Here is a 26,158-nt window from a genome sequence, read left to right on the forward strand (position 1 = left end):
CAGACTATGAATGATATATCAACAAACCCTTCTGTAAATATCTGCAGGATATAGATATGAATATAACTGGAAGGTTTGGTGTACGTATTTGAGTGCAACTGAAGTGGAGATTCTTTGTCCCAGGTATGAAGAAAACTCATTTTGAGAAAATCCAATACTTGGCAACAACATATCATGCCATATATCATTGGAAAGGTCTAGACGTCGAGCTGTCTGTGGTTTGATCCAAATATGGTCAATTAATTTGTACCAGCAACCAATCATGAAAATAGAGAGGGTGGATTTTCACCCAGCAAAACGAGCTGTCATTGGCTAAAATAAACTACTAAAATAAACATCTAAATGTGTATGTTGAATGTTTATTTTGCAGTTTATTTTGCATTTTTGTTTGACAGAATAGCACATAATCTCAAAATTGAAAAATCATGTCTCAAGGAAGAGAGGCGCATCATTGACATAATACTGTTTGTCGAAACTATTTGAAAATGAAAGCTACTGTATGCACTATGGCTCCATCTTGTGCCACCCCTTACCCCTTATCCCTAAACTTATTTGCCATTTTTTACTATTTTAAAACATTTAAAAATAGTCCAACTATCCAATCTACATCGACACGTTGTTAGCTTGTATAGATCGGCCATTTGTACTATTTTAAAATGTTTTAAAATAGTAAAAAATGGCAAATACGTTTAGGGATAAGGGGTAAGAGGTGGCGCAATATATAGGGCCATGTCTTAGTGCAGATACAAGTAGAAACCCTGATCAAAACACATTAGATTGGTTATGAACGGGTTTATGGCTGTATTAATAGCCTCTCTTTCATTACTGTAATAAGTCCATTTTGACAAATGGGAGATTTAAAAAAACGAAATCCGGACCAGGATTGTCAGACTGATTCATCCATAGGAGAATATTGGAATGTTAATAACCACGTTATTACACAATACTACTTCTACAATAATTCATCACACCCTAGAATAATGAAAATAGCAATGCCGTGAAAATTGAGCAACAATCAAACAATAATTCGTATAGGCTTTTCACAGTAAATACAATGTGAAATAGAGTCCGATATGGGTTTTGAAATCATTATCGATACGCTTGTGATGTCGTCACAAGCATATCGTCTCTCAGGTGGGAAACCTCATATGTCCAATACTGTTACTTGTCTTTGCAGATCTACAAGCTCACAGCAGGACAGGTCACAAACACAATGTGTTGTTGTGAGCTTGTAGATCTGCTATTTTCAACAAAGATATTTACTGTAGCGCAGAGGGGGAAAAAGGAAAGCGCCTAGGATAGACCCCTGAGGGACTCTAGTCAACTAAGTATAGGGGTTTTATGAATGCAATGAATGGATTGAATTTCTCATTCCATATTGGTTCTCTCACGTTCATTTATGTATAGTGGTCACTGGTCTCCAATGTCAAAACACACATTATGTGAGATATCAAAGGTTAGCATCAACAACAATCTGAGTGTAAACAACCATTCATAACTATAAAAAAAACTAACTAATAGCAAATTTCTCAAGAATGTGGAGCAATCTTTCAACAGTCACACACTGCTTAATTTGCCTAGTGTGCATTACGAGGAGGATAGGAAGGTAGGTCAAACGAGGGCTCTTATGCATCAATAAAGATTGTTGTGTGCCAGATGTGTATGCTTGTTAGTGTGCTTAAAGGCTTGTATAATACTGTACAATATCATTAGTCCTTGTGTGTGCTGTCTTGACATTGTATGTCTATACATATTTTATATAGATGTTTTTGTTTGTTTCTAATTATTTTATTGTATAATGCTGCTACAATTTCCGAGGTAGCAAACAAAATGTACCTGTATCAAGACATAATAAAGATCACCTTGAACTTAAGCTCTATATACTCTGCTGCTGTATGATGATGTGATGCATTGTGAGCCATTTGATGTGCTATTTTCATTATATTTGCATATTTTGAAAATGTTTGAATTTTCACCTACAGTACGGTATCAGGACATGTCCGCAATGGGGATGCCAGGTGTAAAGTGGTTGAGGATGTAAATGCAATAAACACAGCATTGACGTGTAGAATTGTATTGATTGAAAGTGAAATCTAAGACTTTTAGGGTGATTTGAGTTGCACACTGCTGTTGTCAGTCAGAGGGCGAGGAGCACCACATATGTATTTGAACTCAGTCAGCATGACGTAACACCCCACACAAGATGTGCCTGTCTGGTGGTGAGTCCCCAGACTTTGTGTCCCACAAATCTGTTTTATTCTGCAATCTCTTCTGTTTTATTCCCTTAGCACTTTCAGTTGGAGGTCTCACCACAAAATAATAACTGCTGGCAATAGGTGTTGTATTGTCAAGTCTACAAGAGGTACTGGTAAGGGACATGAGGTACGGGGGTGTGTCTGCACACAAGCACAGGCATTCAGGGCACATGCACAGAGACACATACGCAGCTTTATTCCCTCTGTAGTACAAAAACGGATGTCCTAGATTGACAGTGACTAATGGAGAAAGGTATTGCTGCAAATTACAGGAAGAACTCATAGCTGTCAGCATGTGTGACACGAACACATGTGCATGTGTATGCGCGTGCATGAGTGCGGACACCCCCCCCCCCTTCCCCCCACACACACACACACACACACACACACAAACACAAACGTGTGTGGACGGGGTGGGACTTCATAACCTTTTCTCCTCGTCACTGTCAGTGTTTCAATGTCAAGGCATACAAATCAAGAGACAAATTAAGTTTGAATGTACATTAACACCGCTGGCCAACTTGTGAAAATAATTTCCCAAGTGCCTTGGAAAATAGCCACTCGTCGATATTGGCGTTGACTTGTTGAAACAGTATCAACTCATTGGTTTTGACTTTTGAAATGACAGTGTTTAGGAGCAACAAAACAATAGGGACATTCATTTAACAGGCTAATAGCAGCCTGTCATCTTTCTAATTGGCATGATAATCACATTTAATACATGGCTAATGAAAAGACATCATTAGCATACATCAAATGCAGAAAAGACTAATTGCAGTCAAAGCTTGACATCCTTATATCAATTAGGTGGAAAAAGTTCTGACTCATTTGCAATTGTTTCAAAGGTCTTGAACTTGATGTTTCTATAACTGGAGACAGAAATTATCAATTATATTAATAACAGTAGATAATATGGATGGCATTGGCTTGGTTTGCAATATATGTGGTACACCTACAATGTTTTTCTTGTTTTATTTGATTCATCTTATTTATTAATACATATTTATCTTCTCTGTAATGCCTCAGGCATTGGTAAAACTTGACTTTGTGGACTTTATGGTAGTTATTGCAGTGTTCCTTTCCATAACAGAATAGCTCATAAAGACGAATAACAATAATAGCACATCTTTGAAGCAAAACATTTATCAGACAGATTTTCATTGAGCACTAACAGTATATTTCTAGTATCATTATACTGTGTGTATTGTGCACTTCAAATACTTCCCTCATTCATTACCTCCGCCATCGAAGTTAAATGGGGTTATGATGTATGTCCGTTTGTCTGGTAGAAAAATATCTTAGGAATGGGCGGCTGGATTTTCATGAAACTTTCATGAACAGACTGCCTCGAAGAGATGATGATTTGGGGTTTAAGGTCAAATTTGAGTATCTTCATGAAACTTGGTCAGAATAATATACGCAAAGATGACCCAGCAGTAGAGCGAAAAACAGGAGAAGAAGCAAGAAAGAGTATATACTGTATATATATATATATATATATATATATATATATATATATATTTGTTTTTTAATCACTTGAACCCTAACATCCCTATAGATTGGCTATTCTGTGAAAATGGTCGATCTACAAGCTCACAACTAGTACAGCAGATAATAGGAACGATCTTTCACTTGGTGATACAAGCGTGAAATTTGGCATGAACATGCCTCTGGGTCACCTCTTTAACTTTTTTAACCGAGCCAACGAAAAATCCAATATGGCGGTAATTTTTCAAGATGGCCGCCAAATAAAAAAGGCCTTTTGTGGCGGTTCTGGACAACCATGGGTGCGGCCGACTCGAGACCGGGCACTGCACTCCCTGTGGGTGTGTGGAACGTGTGTGTCGAATTTGAAGTCGGTGGGGCGAACGGTTCTCGAGTTACGTGGATTACAGATGTACACACGCACACAAAATTCGTGCAATATAGCAGATCATTGTTAAGGTTGTTCGCTTGGTGATACAAGCGTGACATTTGTCATGAACCTTCCTTTGGGTCAACTCTAACTTTTTTAACCGAGCCATCCAAGAATCCAATATGGCGGTGCTATTTCAAGATGGCCGCCACAGCTAATTGTTAGCCTATGTCTACATTTCTTACAAATTTTAGGAAAAAATTCACCATTATAGATCGATAGTTTTTTTTTTTTTATATTCTTTATATATATATATTTATTTTGTTATTATTTTTAGTTTTCATACTGAAAATGGTAGCATGCTAATGCTAACTTAATGCTAACATGGTAGCATGCTAATGCTAACATGGTAATATGCTAGCATGCTAACATAGCATGCTAACATGATAATGCTAACATGCTAATTAGCATTAGAAAATGGTAGCATTAGCATGCTACCATTTTCAGTATGAAAACTAAAAATGACAACAAATTAATAAAAAATTAAATAAATCTATCTATCTATCTATAATGGTTTTGTAAGAAAATTTGTAAGAAATGTAGACATAGGCTAACATTTAGATGTGGCGCAGTGGCGGCCATCTTGAAATAGCACCGCCATATTGTATTCTTGGATGGCTCGGTTAAAAAAGTTAAAGAGGTGACCCAGAGGCATGTTCATGCCAAATTTCACGCTTATATCACCAAGCGAACAACCGTTCCAATGATCTGCTATATTGCACGAATTTTATGTGCGTGTGTACATCTGTAATCCACGTAACCCGAGAACCGCTCGCCCCACCGACTTCAAATTCGACACACACGTTCCACACACCCACAGGGAGTGCAGTGCCCGGTCTCGAGTCGGCCGCACCCATGGTTGTCCAGAACCGCCACAAAAGGCCTTTTTTATTTGGCGGTCATCTTGAAAAATGACCGCCATATTGGATTTTTCGCTGGCTCGGTTAAAAAAGTTAAAGAGGTGACCCAGAGGCATGTTCATGCCAAATTTCACGCTTGTATCACCAAGTGAAAGGTTCTCTCACAATATGGCTGTTAGCCGCTGTACTAACGTGTTGCATAGCGAAGATATTTACTTTTTATAGTATAGTGTAGAGACCTCGGATCAGGTGGTTGATAAAACAAAATAAATGAAATGAAAATAATTAGACATACAGTAGATTCTGACACTAGACATCTGCACTGGGTCTCTGAATGAGTTAACGTACAGAGTCTGTCAATCAATATAATATAATGAATAGTTTACCCAAAGAGATGATTAATTTTAGGCATGGACTCAGAGTGCAATATTTCTGATTAATTCACTGGAATGGAACCAGAACCCATCGATTCCTTTACCTGAGCAACAAGTCCCTTGCGGCTCCTCCGCGCGTGGTGGAAGCGCTTGATGAAGAGGGCCAGGAACTGCTTCCTGATCAGCTTCCAGCCAGTGACCACCACCGAGCCCCTCCCGTTTGCAGCCGCAACCTTCTGCAAAGCTAGAATGGATGTAAAGACGGTTGGCGTTATTATTTCATGTCATCCATTTCCGAACGGAAAAGGCATGATGCACAGTGTTCAGTACTGTACAGCTACTGTAGCAGAGTGATCAGATGTGACTGAAGGGGGAGGCTAGGGAGTATACAAAAGCACACCATCAAAAAGATTTATAACCTGTGTGATACTCTAAATCTCTGTGCAAATAAGAGCTTTGTAAAAAGCTAAAAGAAATAAAAGAAAGTGGTTTTATGGCTCACCACCTCGAAAGTGTTACAGTATTGTCTTCCAGATGTCCCCCAAAAGCTACAAAGCATTATTCTGATTGAAAAGCATACACACACTGTGTGAAAGTGAATGTTTGCCCCAAGTGGTTTTACACTCAAAAACCAAATTAAAATATTTGAAGACAGTTCTGATGTTGCAGAAGGCTGCAGAAATGAAACCTTGCTTCGAGGAACAGTAATTCAAAATATTAGTTTAGCGTGGATGTCACATTTAAGCTGAGCTACAAGTGATTAACTGTGGAAAATAGAATTGTGTGTGATGAAAAGCTGTGTGACAAAAGACCAACCTTCAAAAAGACTTCAAAAATGTCTTACCGTCCACTTTGCTTGAAAACTTTCCCTTTAACTCTGCAGGTGCTACAGTAGGTAGAAAGCAAGGACAAAGTATTGAACTAATGCACTTCGTTCAAAGCATGTTTTCAAGAAAAAAAAAGAGTTTCACTCGACAACAACCCAGGTGACACAATACACACCTCCATTTGGAGAAGACTTGGCAGGGACTTGTTCCGAATCTGTCCGGATGTCGGCGATGCTGTTCCGTTTAAATTCGCGGGAGCTCCTTTTCCAGTCTCTCACCAATGGCTCATTCTTCGCTGTGGGAATACACGTAAGATTTGTTGTTTTGGCCTGACCCAATTTAGGGTTATAAATAACAATAAGCACAGCAACCTGCCCTTACAAAGTACCACATTATTTCCCTGTAAAAGCAGAACCCCAGCTATTCCAGGTGGGAATCTAATGAAGTCTGATTTTGAGTTGACGATTGAAACGTGAGGCCATTTTGGCAATGGATCTAAACAAAACGGAGTTTGGAATGCACAAGCATCCATCAAATGAGGGCAGTTTGAGGAAAAAAAATAATAATCAATCAGGTAAAGTCATTACTGTATGTGTGGGCAGATATGATGGATGTATGCATGTGTGCATGCACTGCATTATTTCAACTTACTTGGCACTTCCACATCAACTCCGGTGTCCTCTGCCACTTTCAGAAAAATCTGTAAAAACAAAGTACTTGTCATCTTTGATCACCTAGGCACGTTATTCTGTGTGTGATTACCAAGACAAGCAGTGACTAAACGCCTGCCTACACACAAACAACCCATCTGCCCCATTTTATAAAATCATGGAGAGTAGTATCTGACTACAAAAGTTATTTAAAAATAATTCCCATGTAGCATGTGGGCCAGAAGTGTCTCACGTCTCTCAGTGTAATAAGAGTTAACAGTGACTCCGTTGTATAATTATGTTAATGTTTCTATCATTCTACCAATGCAAAACATAGGCCTAATAAATTGTCATGTAGAAAACTCTTGTATAAAAGACAATCGGGCACAAATACGATTTACATATCATTTGCTTTTGTATTAAAAAGCAACTGAAAACAGCCAATACTGGAGAGGGGAAATCAGTGAGGTCTGTGTGGGCCATGTGATGATACCGTTTTCATCCATTGATGCCTGAGGCCAAATCTGGGGACGCCTGCTAGGGCCTGAACTAAGGTTTCTGAAAACCGTCAAATTCTGATTCATTCTTTTTTAAATAGTTATGTTGCCAGTTGCTACATGTACAGTATAGCAATAGCTGATGAGACACAGAGCGTGCCGGCATCAATAAAACAAAAACTGCATGTCTCACTGAGTCAAGAGGGTTTAAGTGGTTAATTTAACTCGGACGGGTACATCATCATCATATCATACTATAATTCAGTCATTTCTGAATGTCTGAATGCGTGTCAGAAACACCACCGTATATCTCCTCACCGCCTGCACCAATCACTCCCACTTTTCACACAGGCATTGCCCATAATAATATGGAGGTCTTAACGGAGACCTTTTTCCAATTAAAATTATAAATTAATAATGAATTTATTAGTGAATAAAAAATGCGAAAACGCACCCAGGGCGCAGTACCCCCCGCAGGCCAAGTATTTTTCTTTATGAACGGGGGCAAGTATTCTTCTTAATGAACGGCAATTAAAGATATTTATGGGGGGGGGGGGGGGGGGGCAATATCTCACAACGGGTAAGGGCTAGTAGAGTTAAATTACCGTACCACTGTGTGTACTGTAGCTACGTATATGTGGGCTTCTGGAGCTCACCTCTTCCAGAGTAGTGTCTGAGATGCCATAGCTGGTGAGGCCCAGAGCGGCCATCTCCTCGTCCAGCTCTTTGAAGAGCAGGGCGAAGGTGCCATCCTTTGCCCCGCCGTAAGGCAGGATGTAGGTGATCTCCTGGCCGATGCTCTCCAGGAAAACTGCCTCGGGCTGGTGACGCCGCACCAGCTTACTCACTGCGCTCACATCTGAGAAACACAGTTTCCCCCGCACAATTAGTCACACAAACTCTGGAAAGAGAGAGCCAACTGCAGAACGTTTTGTGAATTTGCAGAACAAACAAGAAAGATATAGTAACAACGTACCCTCCCTATCCAATCTGCCTTGAAAAAACAGCTATTTTCTCAGGCTTAGGGAATTGTTTTTTTGTTTATTGGTTGTCCATTGCTTGTTTTGATGGGTTCATTGGGTTCATATAAGGCGCTATATAAGTTCAAGCTATTATTTTGTTGTTATTATCATCATCTTGAACTATCCTTACTCACTGTAAGTTACAGTGTGTGAATGAAGCTGCACAAATCTTGCCTCATGTCGCCAGCCTTCATCTGCCTTTGCAATGCATATTACCCCAGGCAGATTAAGTCTGGCCCTTCTCATTTGAGGGAGGACTTAAGGGCCGAAATGGTGACAGCCAACCAGATTCGTCTGGAACCAGGCTATAATCAACCAGGGCCCAGTATTCAAATATGGGGCGGGACATTGCGGAAAAAAATTCAATAAATCTAACACTGAGAGGGACAAGACTAATATCCATGCAGTGATATTAGTATTGCTACGCGAGGCTAGCACAAGTCACAATGTGGTGGGGGGGCACGCTGTTGCAGTCGGTAGCACTGTAGCCTCACAGCTAGAAGGTCCTGGGTTCGATTCCGTGGGCGCTGGGGGTGTGTTCTCTCTCCTTCGCGTCATCAGTGCTCATACCCTGGGTGGGGTTGTGTGGAGTTTGCATGTTCTCCCCGTGTCCCCTAGGGTAGGTACCCTCACATGTTCTCCCTGTGTCCCCTAGGGTAGGTACCCTCACATGTTCTCCCCGTGTCCCCTAGGGTAGGTACCCTGACATGTTCTCCCTGTGTCCCCTAGGGTAGGTACCCTCACATGTTCTCCCTGTGTCCCCTAGGGTAGGTACACTGACATGTTCTCCCTGTGTCCCCTAGGGTAGGTACCCTCACATGTTCTCCCTGTGTCCCCTAGGGTAGGTACCCTCACATGTTCTCCCCATGTCCCCTAGGGTATAGGACAGGTACCCTCACAAAAAACATGCAGTAATCCTGGTCTCTAAACTACCTCCCCTTGTCCAGCCGGGGCTCCTGGCTCATGGAGGGGAAAGGAACTGGTTGGAATAACGTGTTCCCAAATAAATCAATCAATCAATCAATCACAATGTGGTGTTCAGTGGTGTTCATGATATGGATATAATATTGATACCAGGGATGTCCCGATCACATTTTTTGCTCCCGATCTGATTCCGATCATTTAAAAATGACATTATCGGCCCACAATTTCTGATCACGTACTGTAATCGGATCGGGACAACCCTACATATAGACAAACCCTGTTCTAGGTGGCTCGGCCTATGCAAACGCTGTTGTGCAACTTTGTAATGACCACAAAATGATGCTGTGACCTTTGAGCACAGTGAAAGAGATAAGTGGACAGCATTCACCTGCATTACCCAATCTGTGGCTGAGCCTTGGCTACAATCAATCATTCAGAAGAGCGTTGCAACGGATGCTGCCTCCGTTATTGATCCCAAAATGCGCAAAGATATTCACTGCAGGTTAACCAAGCGTGGTCCTGGCATTTTATGAAGAAGTTAATCATTTATACACAAACCTTAGCCTGTATAAAAATAATTTCTCTGCTTCTGCTTCTGTGTACCAAGCATCATGATGAATTGGATAAAACACTTTCTTCTGTTCGGGTGAGCGCATTACATTTATAACTTCAAGCTAGGGATTTGATCTATCATTGTGCTCAAATCAAAGTCTAATTGATGAGTCACTGGATGACATTATGAATGCAAAGATTAGACAAAAATGTCAAGAACATGGCCTTCAAATGCTTCAAAGGAGGCCAACCAGACTCCACACAGAAAGGCCACCTTGGGTATGGGCACTTTGACGTGGAGGAGAAAACACGGCCCCAGCGCCCCCAGCTGTGAGATGACGGCACTACCAACTGTGCGACCGTGCCCCCCTGAGACATTTCAAGTTACTGCAATTCGGTTTACATTGAATAACGCTAATTGCTCCCAATGCATTGGTTCCAGGCCCTGGTTACATCGCTAAACAGTTACATTACTATTTAAGGGCTGTGATTTCTTGACATTGACACAGCTAGATTGCTAGAAACTACTCTTGTTACTTGGATACAGCTTACAGATATACTGTACTATACATAACGGTGCAACACTAGATACTGGCAGCCTCTGTAGACATTTTTAAAGCACAGCTCAAGACCCACTTCTACACTCTTGCTTTTAATTGATCTTTAAAAAAAATTGTTATTCAAGTCCTCACTGTATTGCATTACTGCTATTATTTTCTTATGTTTTATGCCTTGCTTTTCTTTTCTTTCTTTCTCCATTGCTCTGTAAAGCACTTTGAGCTGCATTTCATGTCATGAAAGGTGCTACAGTATACAAATAATGTTGTATTATTATTATCGAATTGTACTGTAATTCAGACAGGTTGCATCCAGCTCTCCACTAAAATGTATGGATTGGATTGTTTTAAGGACTAGCAGTGTTACAAGTTCCTATACAGAAATCAACAGTTTAGTTGAAATCATGCATGCACTACTAGGCTTAGGTTATACAGGGCGACTGTGGCTCAAGAAGTAGAGCAGGTCGTCCAATGATCCATGGGTCGGCGGTTCGAATCCCGGCTCCTCCTGTCTGTATGTCTAAGTGTCCTTGGGCAAGACAATGAACCCCAAATTGCTCCCGATGTGCTGGTTGGTACCTTGCATGGCTTCCACCGCAATCGGTGTATGAATGTGTGCGTGAATGGGTGAATGTAATGCACAATCGATGTAAAGCGCCTTGGATAAAGGCACTACAGTATATAAATGCACCATTTACCAAACATTAACTGCAATGTCGTACCTGAGGGGTCAGGGTTGCTCCAGTTCTGGCTGTTAAAGCCCTCATCCAGACTGCCTCTCTTCAACGGATGTTCTTCCTATTAATCAGAACCACATCACATCATCATTACATGTGTACATTAAGCACATCCTTGACAAGTTTGCTCTATAAATGTCAGTATAACCCCCGGCCATAGTATTTACAATTTAATTGCACCAATTTTACGTAGTCAGCTCGCACCACCAGATGCTACGTTCATCATGTACTGAAGCTGTGCCAAGATAAAATCTTGAGACAACCTCTTAAGGTCAAGTATATTCCACACACACATAGTAGTCTGGAGTCTAGAAGCATTTCGATTTGCAGTATAATACTTAGAAACAGCCGAGTGAAATTACATCAGAGGTCTCACTGTCAAACTTTCATCAAGTTCCATTTCATGATTGCATTATTTTCAAAACTTTGCAAAACTTTCCATTCAGTAGCTTTAGCTTTTAATTCTTTGTAGCATCATTGAGGTCAAAGTCTTCTGACTGGACACACAGAATTACCAAGTCCTCATTTGGTTAAGGGAGAGTTTTCTACCTCCCATGAAAACATGATTGTTTGTTTGTTTATTTATTTAGTTTCAAACAAATGTCTCCGCTCACCGCTAAGAGCCTGCAGACTAATGGTAATTGCTCTAGCCCCTGCTGGCATCGGTGCATCTTGTTCATTTGCTCCTATTGATTAAAACTAAGTGCGTGAGGCACCATTGGCAAGCTAGATCAAGAATCACCCCTTTCCCCGGCGACAATTAGTATCATCCAGCACGTAGGTGTCTGCCAATTCTCATGCTGGGGGAGACTAAACACAGATCATTACAGGGGGAGGGGATCGGGAAAGAGCATTCTGCAAAGTCAGAGGGAGCCATGTTCGATAATGGACTAGCGAAAGGTTACCGCTGTGTCAGAAGGGCTGGCTGTTTATAAGTCCTTCCTTCTGGCGCACGCAATCTCAAGGATCTCTTTGAATAGGAATATTATGTAAGGCAGGGCCTACTGGCAAGTGGTGGCAACAACAACAGGATAATGATCTCACAATGCAACGGAGCTTTGATCAAAAAATCCATGTTAATCCCAATGTCATGTACACCACTGCAGGTCTTCAATGTGGGGGCGTACGTACTGCGCTCACGGCACCCATTTCGCTAGGGGCCCCATTTGGAAAGGAGGACGAGGAAAAAAGAAAGAAAGAAGAAAATGCATTCAATACACAGACACAGACACGTGCGCAGTGCGCACACACACATATTACACAGCTTAGTTGAATGCTTGATTCTGATTTGTCAATCGCTGAATTCTATTCTATGCTGTATCCAACATGGCAGCCATGTAAACAAACACACAATGTAATACAGCGAACCATTGCTCTCAATAATGTTTTTGAAAACTTTTGACGCGAGAAATAGAGTAACTGAAAATGTATTATTTATACACTTCCTTGTTTTCCGAGGTGAACGTGTTAGCAAGGAAATACACTTCGTTTTGTTGTTAACGTTCATTATCGAGAAATCATCCTGTCGGGATGACCACCGACCCGTCAATTATCGAGGAAAATTAAGACATTTGAATTGAAAGATTACTGTGCCAGATTATCCACTTTCTCCTGGCACCTGTATTTTGGACAAATTGCCCAAAATATATCTACACGATTCTAGATGAGTTATTTCCATTTTCTTTTTTTCCCCCTTTATTTTTATTTCAGTCAGATAACAAATAGATTTAACCAATATTTATTATAGAATGCATGAGAACACAACTGTGTATAATATTTTATCTGGGCGTTCAGCTCTGCTACATTTTTCTCCCTGCTCGGCACAATTAGACATCGTCATTAAACATTAAGAGCAGGGAGATAGATATACAACAACAACCCCCCCATGGGGAACAGAAATAACAGAGCCCACCGGTGGTGCTGGGGTGGCGGTGGGAGCAAACATCACATAACCAGGAACCATACGCAGAAGGAAGGCAGGAAGAAGCATGCAGTCTAGGTGAGCTTAAATACCCCGCCCAATTGGTCAGCAGACTGCCACATCAGCGAATGACGCGCAAGTCTTGCACACACTGAATACACCCACATAGTAATGCAGCATATTAACCCCTTGAGTATATGTATGCGCCCTTGAGCACAGCATGAAACCCCCTAGAGTATATCTGACTGAACTAACTCCACAAGCTACGTTATCTTTTTAGCTTTTTGGGTGTTAGCACAGAAAAGTTGGGGAACCTCTGCAGTGTGCCGCATTGGACGATGCCTGTGCTTGAGGTGGACAGAGAGCCTGTTCTGTTAGACTGCTGCCTCCAGACATTACATAACACACACACACACACCTCTTTGGACTGGCTGTGCGTGACGTCTCTACGCTGCGTGGTCATCTTCTCACCACCGCCTCTGACCAGAGTGAGGTAGTAACCGCTGCCGAAACACTTCTTGAGGAAGAGGGAGGAGCCGCAGCAACGCATCCTGCCATGTGAGATGATGGCGATTCGGTCGCCTAAGATGTCCGCCTCGTCCATGTGGTGCGTGGACAGGATGATTGTTCGGCCTGGGGAGGGAGAGAGAGAGAGAGAGAGAGAGAGAGAGAGAGATAGAGAGATAGAGAGAATAAACAAAATATTGGTTTCACTTAATGTAGGCACAGTTCAAGAGGCGCTGAAAAGTTCCCTCTCTTCGTCTGGGTGGGTGGGTGGGTGGATGGATGGGTGCATATACCTGAATGAGAGTGTGTGTCTGAATACCTGTTTTGCCAACGGCTTGACAAGAAAAGATGACATGAATCAAAATGGTTCAAAACAAGCCAATAGCACAGTCTGTCTCTGCGTGGCAGTCACGTATCTAACTGCTGTCTTTTTCACTGATGACTGTCCTCAAAAAACTCCACAGACAGTTTTTGTGCGGTTGTGAATCTTGGACAAAAATAAACGAAATCGAAAGCCACTAAAGGCTTCCCTAGTACGTGCAAACCTCCCACGGGGCAGCACACCTAAACCTAACCTTAACCCTCACCAACCTTAATCTGGTCGTTTTAACGCACCCCTCACCAACCTTAATCCGGTCGTTTTAACGCACCACTCACCAACCTTAATCCGGTCGTTTTAACGCACCCCTCACCAACCTTATGTCTAACCAATGACTAGTCTAAACTAAGTATGCACCCCCAGTGTTATTCCAGTAAAGTATGGGAAGCTTCGATATACAGAAGTTCGGGCCAGAATGCGGCCATCACAACTATCGGTTATATCGGTCAAATTGGCATATTCGAACGACGCGGCAGCGGGCACCACACTCCCTTGAGTTATTCTTGCCGATGTGCGAGCCGAGTTTGAAGTTGGTCGGTCCCATATGCATATATGCACATGAGCATTAACCTTTCTTTGTGGTTGGATGATCATAAAATACTTGAATTATGTTTTAGGAAAGGTATTTTCTTTTTAGCAGATATTCATATGCAAGGCTTGAGGAAAAATATGTTCTGTATGTTTGAAGTTTGAAAAACAGAGTTTTTATTACATTGCAGACAATTGTTCAAGTCGCTCCGGTCCGAGTCCAAGTCGAGTCCCAAGTCATTTGGTCCCAAGTCCAAGTCGAGTCCCAAGTCAATCCAACCCTCAGGTCCGAGTCCCAAGTCGAGTCCCAAGTAATTTGGTCCCAAGTCCAAGTCGAGTCCCAAGTCAATCCAACCCTCAGGTCCGAGTCCCAAGTCGAGTCCCAAGTCATTTGGTCCCAAGTCCAAGTCGAGTCCCAAGTCTTTCTGTTGTGGGCAAGTCAAGCCGAGTCACAAGGTTGTGTCAAGTCTAGGCATGCCACGGTATGAGATTTTACAGTACGGTACGGTGCCGGTATTGATAACCTATACCTCTGTATTCCACTGTATTTATATTAAATAAAAATCAATAAAAAAAAGATTGCCCCCCCACCCATGTCTAGTGACTACCCCCACCTCCTTATAAGCCCTTCTTTGTTCCCCAACCTGCAGGCATACATATCTTATTTTTTTATGATAATTTGAATTTTGTTATTTGTCATGTGACTTGTCATGATTATGAATTGATTACCCAGGACCGAATGGAAACAAGACAGCAAGGACTTTTTTCAGTGATCCCTTTTTGATCAGTGTTTGACTGTACCCTATACTGATACATTTCTGCCAATAAAGTATTCAATCAATGAATCAATAGATATTCCCCACTGTATTTCACTGTACTATGGCTCCCCCTAATAGCCGTTTTGTACCCTTTACGCTTTAGCAGAGGTAGTGCAATCTGCGCATGCTCACAACTGTCACTGTGTGCCTCCGTGTTGACACTATAGTTCACACTTAGTTAGTACATATGGAAATATGGAATATACAATTGGATCTGGGTGTCTTTCAGCAACACTAACTCAAAGGTAGGAAGCAACTTTTCAATCTACTGCAGCTGTTTGGTGAAAATAAATGTTTTGCCTTAGTGTGCGAGTGGAGTTGCTTTGCATATGCGCAGCATGCGCCGCCCACCGACGCTGTATTCAAATACCGTATGCTCGGAAACAAAACAAGTCACGAGTCATCTTGTCTCGAGTCGAGTCGAGTCGGGAGTCATTGGCTAGCAAGTCGGAGTCGAGTCTCAAGTCTCGTTGGTCTTTTACCTTCCAAGTCCGAGTCGAGTCGCAAGTCTTTACATTCAAAGTCCGAGTCAAGTCGCAAGTCGTCAAATATGCGACTCGAGTCAGACTCGAGTCGAGTCACTATGACTCGAGTCCAATTGTCTGTTACATTGTACATCTATATGCAATGATGCAATGAAGAAATGATTTATATAATGTCCTGTGTCCATGTGGTCTAGGCACCTTTAGTGCATGACACAGAAATAAAGAATATATTTCTATCTCTATGGGCATAGCGGCCGGCCTGCACTCCCAGTTGGGGGGCGGCGGTGGCTCAGGGGTAGAGTGCCTGGATGGTAACCGTAAAGTTGCCAGTTCGAACCCGGGCTCCCCCAGAGTTACTGTCGAAGTGTCCTTGAGCAAGACACTGAACCCCTAATTGCTCCCGATGTGCTAGTTGGTGCCTTGCATGGTTTCCGCTGCCATCGGTGTATGAATGTGTGTGTGAATGGGTGAATGTAATGCACAATCTCTGTAAAGCGCCTTGGATAAAGGCGCTATATAAATGCACCATTTACCATTTACCAGTAGCCAATTGTAATATAGGATATTGTGGTTGGTAATGTCAAACATTCTACAATTGTGTAAATCCGGATGCTACATGATACAAGTTTTGTAGTAAATCAGTTTACATTTACATTGTAATCTATCTATCTATCTATCTATCTATCCATCTATCTATCCATCTATCAATTTATAATTCCATCCATCATTCACTTTGAGGTAGGATTAATGCACAAAGCACATAAAACAAAAGCACCTTATATTGTGCAATTGTTATTATTAGTTTTAGTGATCGCTTCTTTTTTTAAATAATTCACAGAATCTTTGTCTGTCTTTCTGTCTGTCCCAGGAATAAGGAATAATAATTCCCAGAATGGTCTCAAACTTGCCGTGTCTGTGTCAAATGACCCAATGGTGTGCACTGCAGTGGCAATTTGATCAGACCAAAGATTTCTGAAAAAGGATGAATGTCCGTATCCGTCTAGTTTCTTCAATGTCAAGGAGCCAAAACCCAAGAATATTATTTTGTATAATTGGATGTAACAATAAACTTTTGAATGTTCTCTCTTGAAATCGTGCTTCAAAGAGAAACCAGTCTAATTTAATTTGCCTCGATCTTTTGATTCAAGGCGGATAACTGCATTGGCAATAAAAGCATGGATTGCTAGTTTATTCACCTTTCATATCATCCAACTAGTATCAGGAAATTAATTAGATCTGTGATGAAGTCCGGGCCAGCTCAATTCTGTATGTCTGTAGAAAGAAGTAGATCGTAGATCACATAAGTAATTACTGAGAGAGTTGGTGTTCAAAAGCAGACATTTTCTTCAATGGTTCAAAAACGTTTGGTTTATTTGAATATTATAAAGTGTTTAAAAGGTAGAGGGTCAGTAGTTTGACCTCTGATGGATGCATTCAAACTCAACCTCTCTGCACCTTTCTGCTATGCATCTACATATGTGAGGGAGGGGCTTAGAGGGTGGAGGCGGAGCTGAAGTTGAGGATTAGAAAGATTAGAATTATTTATTCTATTATCAGTATTATTTACTAGACCGGCGCGGTGCCCAACGGGAACGATGCAAGTAGGGAACGATGTAAGTTGGCAATGCATCGTTCTAGGGATGCATGATTTATTTTAAACCGATAACTTCTTTGCTTCTCCTATACGTACAGTACATATACCGATAATACAAATGTGAGTAATGGTACATGTACACAGCTTTGACCTAAGCAAATACAGTATATCATACCTATGACATGCTGGGTGCTTGTCAGCAGATATCGGGATGATTATTGCGCATCCCTACATCGTTCTGTATTTCCCACATGTACATGCGTGTTCATGTACACACACACACACACACACACACACACACACACACACACACACACACACACACACACACACACACACACACACACACACACACTTAAACATTATTATTTACCACAACGTTCAATCACAGTCCGTTTATATCTGATGATCAAAATTATATTTTATTGTGATTGACGCGGTTCAGAGACGGTATACAGCCATCATCAAAGTTGTTTTCTTGGCCACAGCACAACATTTATAATAAATAATAGTTGATAAGTTTAGCGTCATCACTTATGCCATGCAGGGACAAAGAACGTGCAAAGTGCACGGTTCCTTCATTGACCAAAAAGTGGATGTTCAGCCATTTCAGACTGGCCAACCATTTTGGTCCTGTGATCCTCACCAATCTCACGTCCCAGTCAATCCCTGTCAACCTCTTAGCTGCAAAATCCGTCTATTCCATTTAAATCCTTGACGCTACACCGAGCATGTTTGAAGCCTTCTGGATAAACACGACACCAACATGTCCCGCTGCAAGCCACAGACGAGCTGCACTCATCAAAACAACTCGCTCAATTAAACCCATGGGAATGGGCAGAATCCTACAAGGTGGGAGGTCGCCTGAGGAGAAGCAACACTTTTCTTCAAAGCATTAGTTTGTGGTTTTATGAGGACACAAAAAAATACACTACATCGCCTGTGAATTGGGAGTGAAATAAATGTGCTTTGACTGTCCACAAAGGTATTCTGATTTATAGCGTGTTGCTGCAGTGCATTACGACAGAAATTGATGGCTCGAATAGGTGGGTAATGCTGTAGTCCCACAACGAACAATAAAGTTGAGGTTCTGCGTTCTGTAATTCAGCTCCCTGCTCCCATGTATATCAAGTGGATGGATATAGATTTTAACGCAGTGTTGTCTGAGCAGAGAGATGGGTATTGTGCGCCCCGGCAGTGTGATGAATTATCGGGCGGAACTGTGATGACTGCTCTTTGAGACAATGAATTCAGATCAATGATACTGAGAATTACCTTGACGCCCGCGTCAGCATTTCCTCCGAGTCAAAAGACATAAGCCCCTTGTTTTGATTATAGATAGGATCCAATTGAAAAGGGTACACATTGAAATATGTACACACGTCATATGTAATACCTACAGTAGTAGTGCTTTTCATTAAAATATCTCAAACAGCATGATTTGAACCATGTGGGAAGAGGTTATAAATTAATTTCTCTCCCTCTCGTCTTAGATCCAATTCTCTCCTCCCTCCCTCTGGACTCTGCAGCCTCTTCCTTTCACTCCACCATTTCATTCGTCATCTGTCCACCAGCTCCGTGGTTATCTGAAACCCTCAGAGCCGAGTTAAACGTCTCAGAGCATGCTGAAAGGACGCGGCACAGAACTGGCCAATCAGATGACCTGTGCCATTTCCATTCACTCATCTCTGCCTTCCCCACTCTCATCATCCACGCCAGGTCCTCTTTAAACGAGTCAGTTCTCTGACTCCCAATGCAGGAATGCTCTTTTCCACCTTCCTAAACCCCCCCCCCCACAACTGCCACTCACTGCTGAAGCTCTCATCACCTACTTTCATCGCCTAATTTGAGAAGCTTGATGCACTTTCTCCCATCTTCCCACTATCATTTAACTAATCGGTCTACCGTTTCTCCTCCGTAATCACCAATTAGTATTCGTTCCTGAAACTGGTGTCATCCACCAGACCATGCAACCTCCTGTACCCTAACAACCCCCCCACACCTCAATCTTTCAGATTCCATTCATGACCACCGACAACCGGCATGGCTGCATTCCATCTACCTTCAAGTCAGCCACAGTTACGCCGCTCAAAGGATGGTTGGAAGGTATGCTGGGCATGCTCACTCTGAGCCCTACATCCACAATGCGGCAGCATGCTTGGTCTTCAATCTCCATAAATGTGACACCTCACCCTTCTGTCACTCCCTTAACTGGCTTCCAGTTGCTGCCCACATCAAATTCAAAATGCTGGCGATGACCTACAGTACAAGGCTACCAAGTAAGTATATGGCACCCGTTTAACTTAACACATGATCCCTGCTACACCCCTTCCTGTATACTCACAATGCATCAGCCAACACTATCCCCTCCCTAGACACCCTGGCCAACGCTCCAAGCTTCGTACACCTCAGTACAGACTGCAGTCTTACTACCCATTTTCCAGCGCAGTCTGAAAACTGACCTCTTCAGTCTTTTCCTTAGCCCTAGCACTCATTATTCTTTGTATCACTTCTTGTTTGCCCATTTCATTTCCTATTTTGATAGAAGGTAGTTATGTAGATGCATGTTTGTTACTTGTTCATTTGCTATGCATGTTACATACCGTTTGCTTGTTAAGTGTGTTATTTAAATGTTGACATCAGCTGTAGAGGCAATTATGTCTGAAAACGTCACCAAGTCACGGTAGTCATAGCCTCGGAAACCCAGACGTTTTATTTCGGTAGTCATTGCTTTTCAGATTATTTTCTGAATAATAACGAACACATTATTAAGCTTGTGATTAAGCAGCAGTAGATTGACAAGTGTTGAACGCAATGGCCTAGAGGATTTGCTTCATTAGTTAGGTCAGAACATGGAGCATAATCTTTCAGAAATGCCATAGGAGCTGCTGTAAGAAATTGTAATCAGTGTGTAATAAACATGAGCCGTTGTAAAACAAATTGCTCGTGAGAGAGAATGTTATTGGTTGGATAAGCTTTTGTGACTTTTGATTTGGGCGAGTACATTTGTCAGTGAGTTACGTGTGCATAGCCTCATGCAGTAATCATTCAGCTCACAGATCAGAGAACATGACTCATTCATTGCCCCGCGGCGCAGTATCAAACTATTTAACTTACAAAATGTACTATACTGCCTGCCTGCCCGCGCTTCATGGCCCTGACTTCCTGTGTGTGTGTGTGTGTGTGTGTGTGTGTGTGTGTGTGCAGTTAGCGAGGTACTGCTCAGTTTCAGCCATTATAGGAAGCCGCTCAATTTGGAGGAGGCGTTGTTTCCTTTATCCATGATTTATGTCTGCTGCCCTGTGTCCGACATGTCAGCTGTACTGTATGTAACGATGCTTTGCCGTCCATGGACGTTGTAACTGGCTGCTCTCCTACTGTCAAACTGCACTGGCAGTGTTTATGTCCTTTGTACAAGGTATTCCTGTACTTCTCATTATGTGGACATAAATAAACATATCAAATGTGTGTTTGTGTGTGTACATTAATGCTGAATATTAATGCCGAATAGGGCCTAATGGTTTAAAAAAATATGCCATTTCTATTTCATCAGACAAAATAAATAACTAGAAATGTGATTTACCTCCCGTAGTTTCAGAGATAATGTAATGTCTTACTGTATAAGCGGTGCATCCGGTCTGCAAAGGGTTCTCCATCATAGTAATACATATTACTGTAACAGAGGCCGGATCGAACACTGAATAAGATGACTGAAGGAGGAGTAGGAGAGGATTACATCATTTGCATCTTATATTTATCGGACTGAATTGCATTTAATACTTTTTGGAAGAATCTGTTCTCAAAATATTGTTACCCGTTATACATTGTGCTAATAATTATAATTAAACATTTTGTTTCACACAAGTTACGTTCTGCCAAACAGAATTTATCTACAGTAAATCTTTAACCTATTTCACACAGTGTAACAAAATGATTCTCTCGCACTTCATCTCAACATCTCTAAATAGATGAATGTGACTTGATCTCCATTTGTGAGGTCTGAACAACTCACTTTAGAGAGAGAGAGGTTCTAAAATAGCATACAAATAGGCACACTTAAAGCTCAAATATGAAGTCATTCCAATTTCCACAGCCTGGGAGCTACGAGGGAAAATGCTCTAGGATGCTTGGAGCATTGGCCAGGGAAGAGGTGGGTCAGATGTCCGTGTTAGCTGATCTATGTGCAGGAAGGGGTGAATGGCTGAATCGTGTCCTGAAGGTACTGTAAGGGGGTGGCATGGTGCCATGAACGTGATTGCCTTGTAGCCAGGTCATCATTCATTAAGCAAATAAAGCTAACTCTAGATGAGCGATTCATTCAACAACAAAAAAGCTACAAAAACTCTAGATGAGTGGTTCATTCAGCAACCAAAACTAATAATCCAATCCTTTGGACCTTGGGATTAACATGGGCACGACATATGGATCTTAGACTTATCACCCTGTGACAGTCGTCCAAGTCATCCAAGGCTGTACATTCCAAAGTTTGGCCGCTACAGCCTGAAAAGCTTTGTCACCTTTGTTTTTTAGTTTGGTGGAGGGTGTTTCCAACAGACCTAAGGGCCTTTCTGGGCACATAACGTGGCACCAGGTCAGTCAAGTAAGCCGGTGCATGACCATGCATAGCTCTAAAAGGTGTAGCATTCGCCAGCGAATGTCCGCAAAATTCAACAGCAGAGCGAAAACTTGCAGCCGCAATTTCAGTCAGTGGAAATGTGTTGCTGATGTGGAACCTTGCATTGACTTCATACGAATTAAAAAGCAAATTATTTGCAACGAAAATTCGCCCCCGGTGTGTAAAGACCTTAAGTTTTGTTCCTACTCGTACCACTAACATGTGATAAACTGATTCTAATTAAGTGCAGTACTTACGTACGTACCAAACCAACAGCCTTGATTGCAAAGATCTGAGAAATACACAAATTTGTATATTTCTCCACATATTAAAACTAAATTGACTACATTAAATTAACTAAATAAAATAACATTGTGCTCTTCAACAGCCACACAAATCAGTCATGCATATTAGAAATGACTCAGTATAGCCTGAAGATATTTATATAATCTGTATGAAGTTTAGAGTAATAAAATGCTTTTTTGTTTTGTTTGTTTCCCTGCCAGTAAGAATAATACTGTATGGGATTCTATCAAAACAAACATACTGTACACACAGGACACTTTGGCCACTTTGTAAACAAACAAACAACTAATTAACGACACAGAACATCAATATCAAGCCCAGCCCAATATACTTTCACACAAATAGACTCCCCACAGTATAGCTTTTTGTGCTTTACAAACCTCAGTCAGTGCCAATAAGACCACAGAGAACATACAAAACATACAGAACATACAAACTCGTTCAACTAGTCACACTGTGTGGGTGTTCTCATTCTGAGAGTTATCTCTGTCTTCCAATCGGAGTGAAAGGGCTTGAATAGCTCTAATGAGACAGTGAGGGCAGGATGGACGAAAAATGTTCGTCGACTAACTTTTTCCACTGATTAAAACTAAACGGAAACTGAATGATAAGCTATGGTGACTATTATATTGACAATTTCGTCAACAAATAAAAACTAGACTAAAATGTTAGGAACGGACTAGTGGACAAGAGATCCAGTATAAGTCATTTTACACTTGGTTGCATGCTGAAAATAGACTATCTTGTAGATCGGCTAGTGTAGTGTAAAATCCGTCATTACAATGGCATCAAGGCCCACCAAAATGCATTCTAGTCGACTAAATCAACTGTAGATTTAGTCGACTAAAATCTTGTGATATTTACAAAAACTAAAACTAGACTAACTAAAACTAGGCTAACACTAAAACATTCCAGGTGACAAAAATGTGACTGAAACTAAATGAAAACTATTGAAGAGACTATGACTAAAATCAAAATTTGCTGCCAAAAACAACACTGCACTCAATGCACATTAAACATTTAGCTGTTGAGGGAATGTCTTATTATAATGTCTGCATCTTGCTTACAGCTACTGGCAAGCACATAGTGTACAGTATGTGGCCAAAGAGTGTCGAGGTGACTGAATGTAGGTGTCAGACATTTAACGACTGTGTTAAAAGGCAATGTCAATTAAAGCTCGTCGCTTTGTCTTCACTGCCACTGCTATCCATCTCAGTGCAAATGATATCATTTACTTTCCTCCCACATTTTACATTGTCACAAGGAGCAAGTCTTTAAAGCAAATACGTTTTGTGAATTTGACAGCTTATTTTAAAAGAGCCGTTTATGAAGTCATATTCAATATTCCTCAGCCTTGTCAGTTAAAACTTTTACCATTTAACTGGGTTTCAGTTCCGCAAACTTTCTCACCATGAGCCAGATCAAATATAGACTTTGCGAGACGTAGGCCAGTCGATACTACAAATATCAGCCACTTTAAAGCTTGACGTGGCTTCGGTCCGACTCCTTCACTGCAGCAGAGCTCATACCTTGTTTGTACTTCAGCAGAAGGTCCCAGATACCCCTACGGGCGTACGGATCTACCCCCGCCGTGGGCTCGTCCAGGATGACGATTTTGGATCCCCCAACAAATGCGATGGCCACCGACAACTTCCTCTGCATTCCACCTGCAAGACAGGAGAGCAGGCGATCACACGACGGCATTAGTTGAGTCTAAAAGCCTCCGGACTGTGAAACAACACAACGTCAGCGTACGAAAGACCCATTAAAAACCAGGAAAGCATCGGTGTCATTTTAGATTTTAACCACTTTGACCATTATTTTATACTCTGGCTATTCAAAAAAGCAGAGACACAAGTTCTTTGAGCTTGTAGATTTGCTATGTTTGGGAAAAAATAAATACAAATGATATATATATTCGGGTCCTTAACATGAAAATGTTTGAGAACCACTGTACATAGACATTCCCAGGTCTCAGTGAGTTAAACAGAAACCCTTGAAAGAACAACACTGTGTGTCAACCGCATCATCTTATTAGGTATTAGTTACTCGGATGTGGCAATGATGTGAAGGAATGGTGTACAGTAGGAAGTGTGTCAGCCATGCTCAGGATGTGTTATTGCCTTTTGCATGTCGCAGTGTGATTGATGGCTGGGCACTGGGTGTGCCTTGCTGGGGCTACTGCACACCTGCCACACTTGCCAGGCTCGCAGAGAGCTGCTCAGAATGCGTCCTATGTCGTGCTAATGTAGCAGAAATGTCAGGGTAGATCAACCTTGAAAGTCATATTTCAGTGATTTTGCTCACAAGCTATCCATGACTAGGAACAATTTATCAGGCAAGACTTGCTCATGCCCCACTCCCCGACAATGAATTACAGCCTCTGACATGCAGGTACGTACAAAGTACAGGTGTGCACGTGTCTAGACAGGCACATGCACCCGCACAGGAATACTCTGACAGGAAGATTAGGCACTTCATATTTAATATAAGGATAATCTGCAGATGATATCGCTGCCCGGGGGATGTGTATGCACCAACCCGAGCAAACGGATATATCTGCACCTGTGTGCACACACAGATTAACAAATGACCTCAAATAAAAATGTACATCTGTGCATGATTTCCAGGTTCCACGGAAGCTCAAGGACATGTGCACATGTGCACTGCACATGTGTATCCGCAAACACACACAATCACATACCCGACAGGTTCTTGGCGAGTTCCTTCCTCTTGTGTGGCAGGCCCACATCCGTAATCATTTGGTCCATCTCGGCTTTCACCTCGTCGCTGCTGCATCCCTTCAGTCTGGCGTAGAAGTAGATGTGCTCTTCCACGGTCAAACTGATGAAAATATATTGGGTAAAACAAATGAAGCCCATGTCTTCATTTCATTATAAACATACTAAGTGTATAATGCATTATAATCTGTACCAATATAATTATAGTTACTTACAGTATAAGCACACACAATTACTCATTATGCTATAGAACATGATTCATAAGACAAAGCATATTGTTTGCTTTTTACATTATTGCCGCATCACACAATTACAGGTGTAAAACAGTGGGTAAAATTAGTTTTGTTAGGCCATCCTCATGACCTGACGAAGATGTTATAGTTACATCGAAACGTTGTCGCTTTTTTCACTTGCACCCTGTTGAATAAAAAGGCTTAAAGTGGCTGTTATAACTGGCGTATCATGAGAATTTAATGACCAAAGAGAGGTGCATGACTTGACTTTAAACAGGTGATCAACGATCACAGATTCAAACATCCAAACTGTCACATTAATACAGCCTGTGGGATGCACGATCTCCCACCAATTCTGACTGCTGTTTACAACAAACAGGCTGACAAGAATTGCCTTGATTTCTGTCTGCCTGTCTTTACGGCATTGCCAGAGGGGGAAATCATGCGTTTTAAATGTCTACCCCTGTGTGCACATTAATATTTTAACCCCACTTTAAATATAGACACTTCGGCTCTGCCCGGAATAAATATTAATGACTGTAATTTGCAGGAGCTCAGTCCGTCGTAATTATGATGTAAGACTTGTATGCAGTTGCAGGTAATCAGTTTGTGAAGTTGGAGATATGGAAGGGACTTTATAAAGGTGGTCTGAAAGCCTGAATAATGGTTACCAATGACGCTATTAGGGAGACTAAAGTGGACTGAGCGGACAAAGTTCATTTCATTTCTACAGGATATGGGGATGGGATAATGATGTATTGATTTGAAGTGTAAGCGAGACACAGAGCCATCGCAATGCATGCAATTAAACACCAGTGCAGTGATGTTTTTCTAATACCAGTGTTCTTAAAGCAAACTTAT

At 41.6% G+C, this 26,158-nt stretch overlaps 1 protein-coding gene across 1 annotated transcript in view; it reads right to left on the reverse strand.

The window, feature by feature from the left end:
* Window positions 1-26,158, reverse strand: part of LOC310876028 (phospholipid-transporting ATPase ABCA1) — a gene marked incomplete at both ends in the record, with an annotated part of 190,057 nt that overhangs the window by 104,425 nt on the left and 59,474 nt on the right. Inside the window, 8 exons of the mRNA XM_083789475.1 lie at window positions 5,509-5,648; window positions 6,407-6,526; window positions 6,883-6,931; window positions 8,035-8,237; window positions 11,156-11,231; window positions 13,510-13,724; window positions 23,853-23,990; window positions 25,028-25,167. Of these exons, the coding sequence (XP_083645601.1) occupies window positions 5,509-5,648; window positions 6,407-6,526; window positions 6,883-6,931; window positions 8,035-8,237; window positions 11,156-11,231; window positions 13,510-13,724; window positions 23,853-23,990; window positions 25,028-25,167 (1,081 nt within the window). The remainder of the gene's footprint in view (window positions 1-5,508; window positions 5,649-6,406; window positions 6,527-6,882; window positions 6,932-8,034; window positions 8,238-11,155; window positions 11,232-13,509; window positions 13,725-23,852; window positions 23,991-25,027; window positions 25,168-26,158) is intronic.

This window comes from Protomyctophum parallelum (genome assembly GCF_964188405.1).
Source record: "Protomyctophum parallelum genome assembly, chromosome: 18".
NCBI lineage: Eukaryota > Metazoa > Chordata > Actinopteri > Myctophiformes > Myctophidae > Protomyctophum > Protomyctophum parallelum.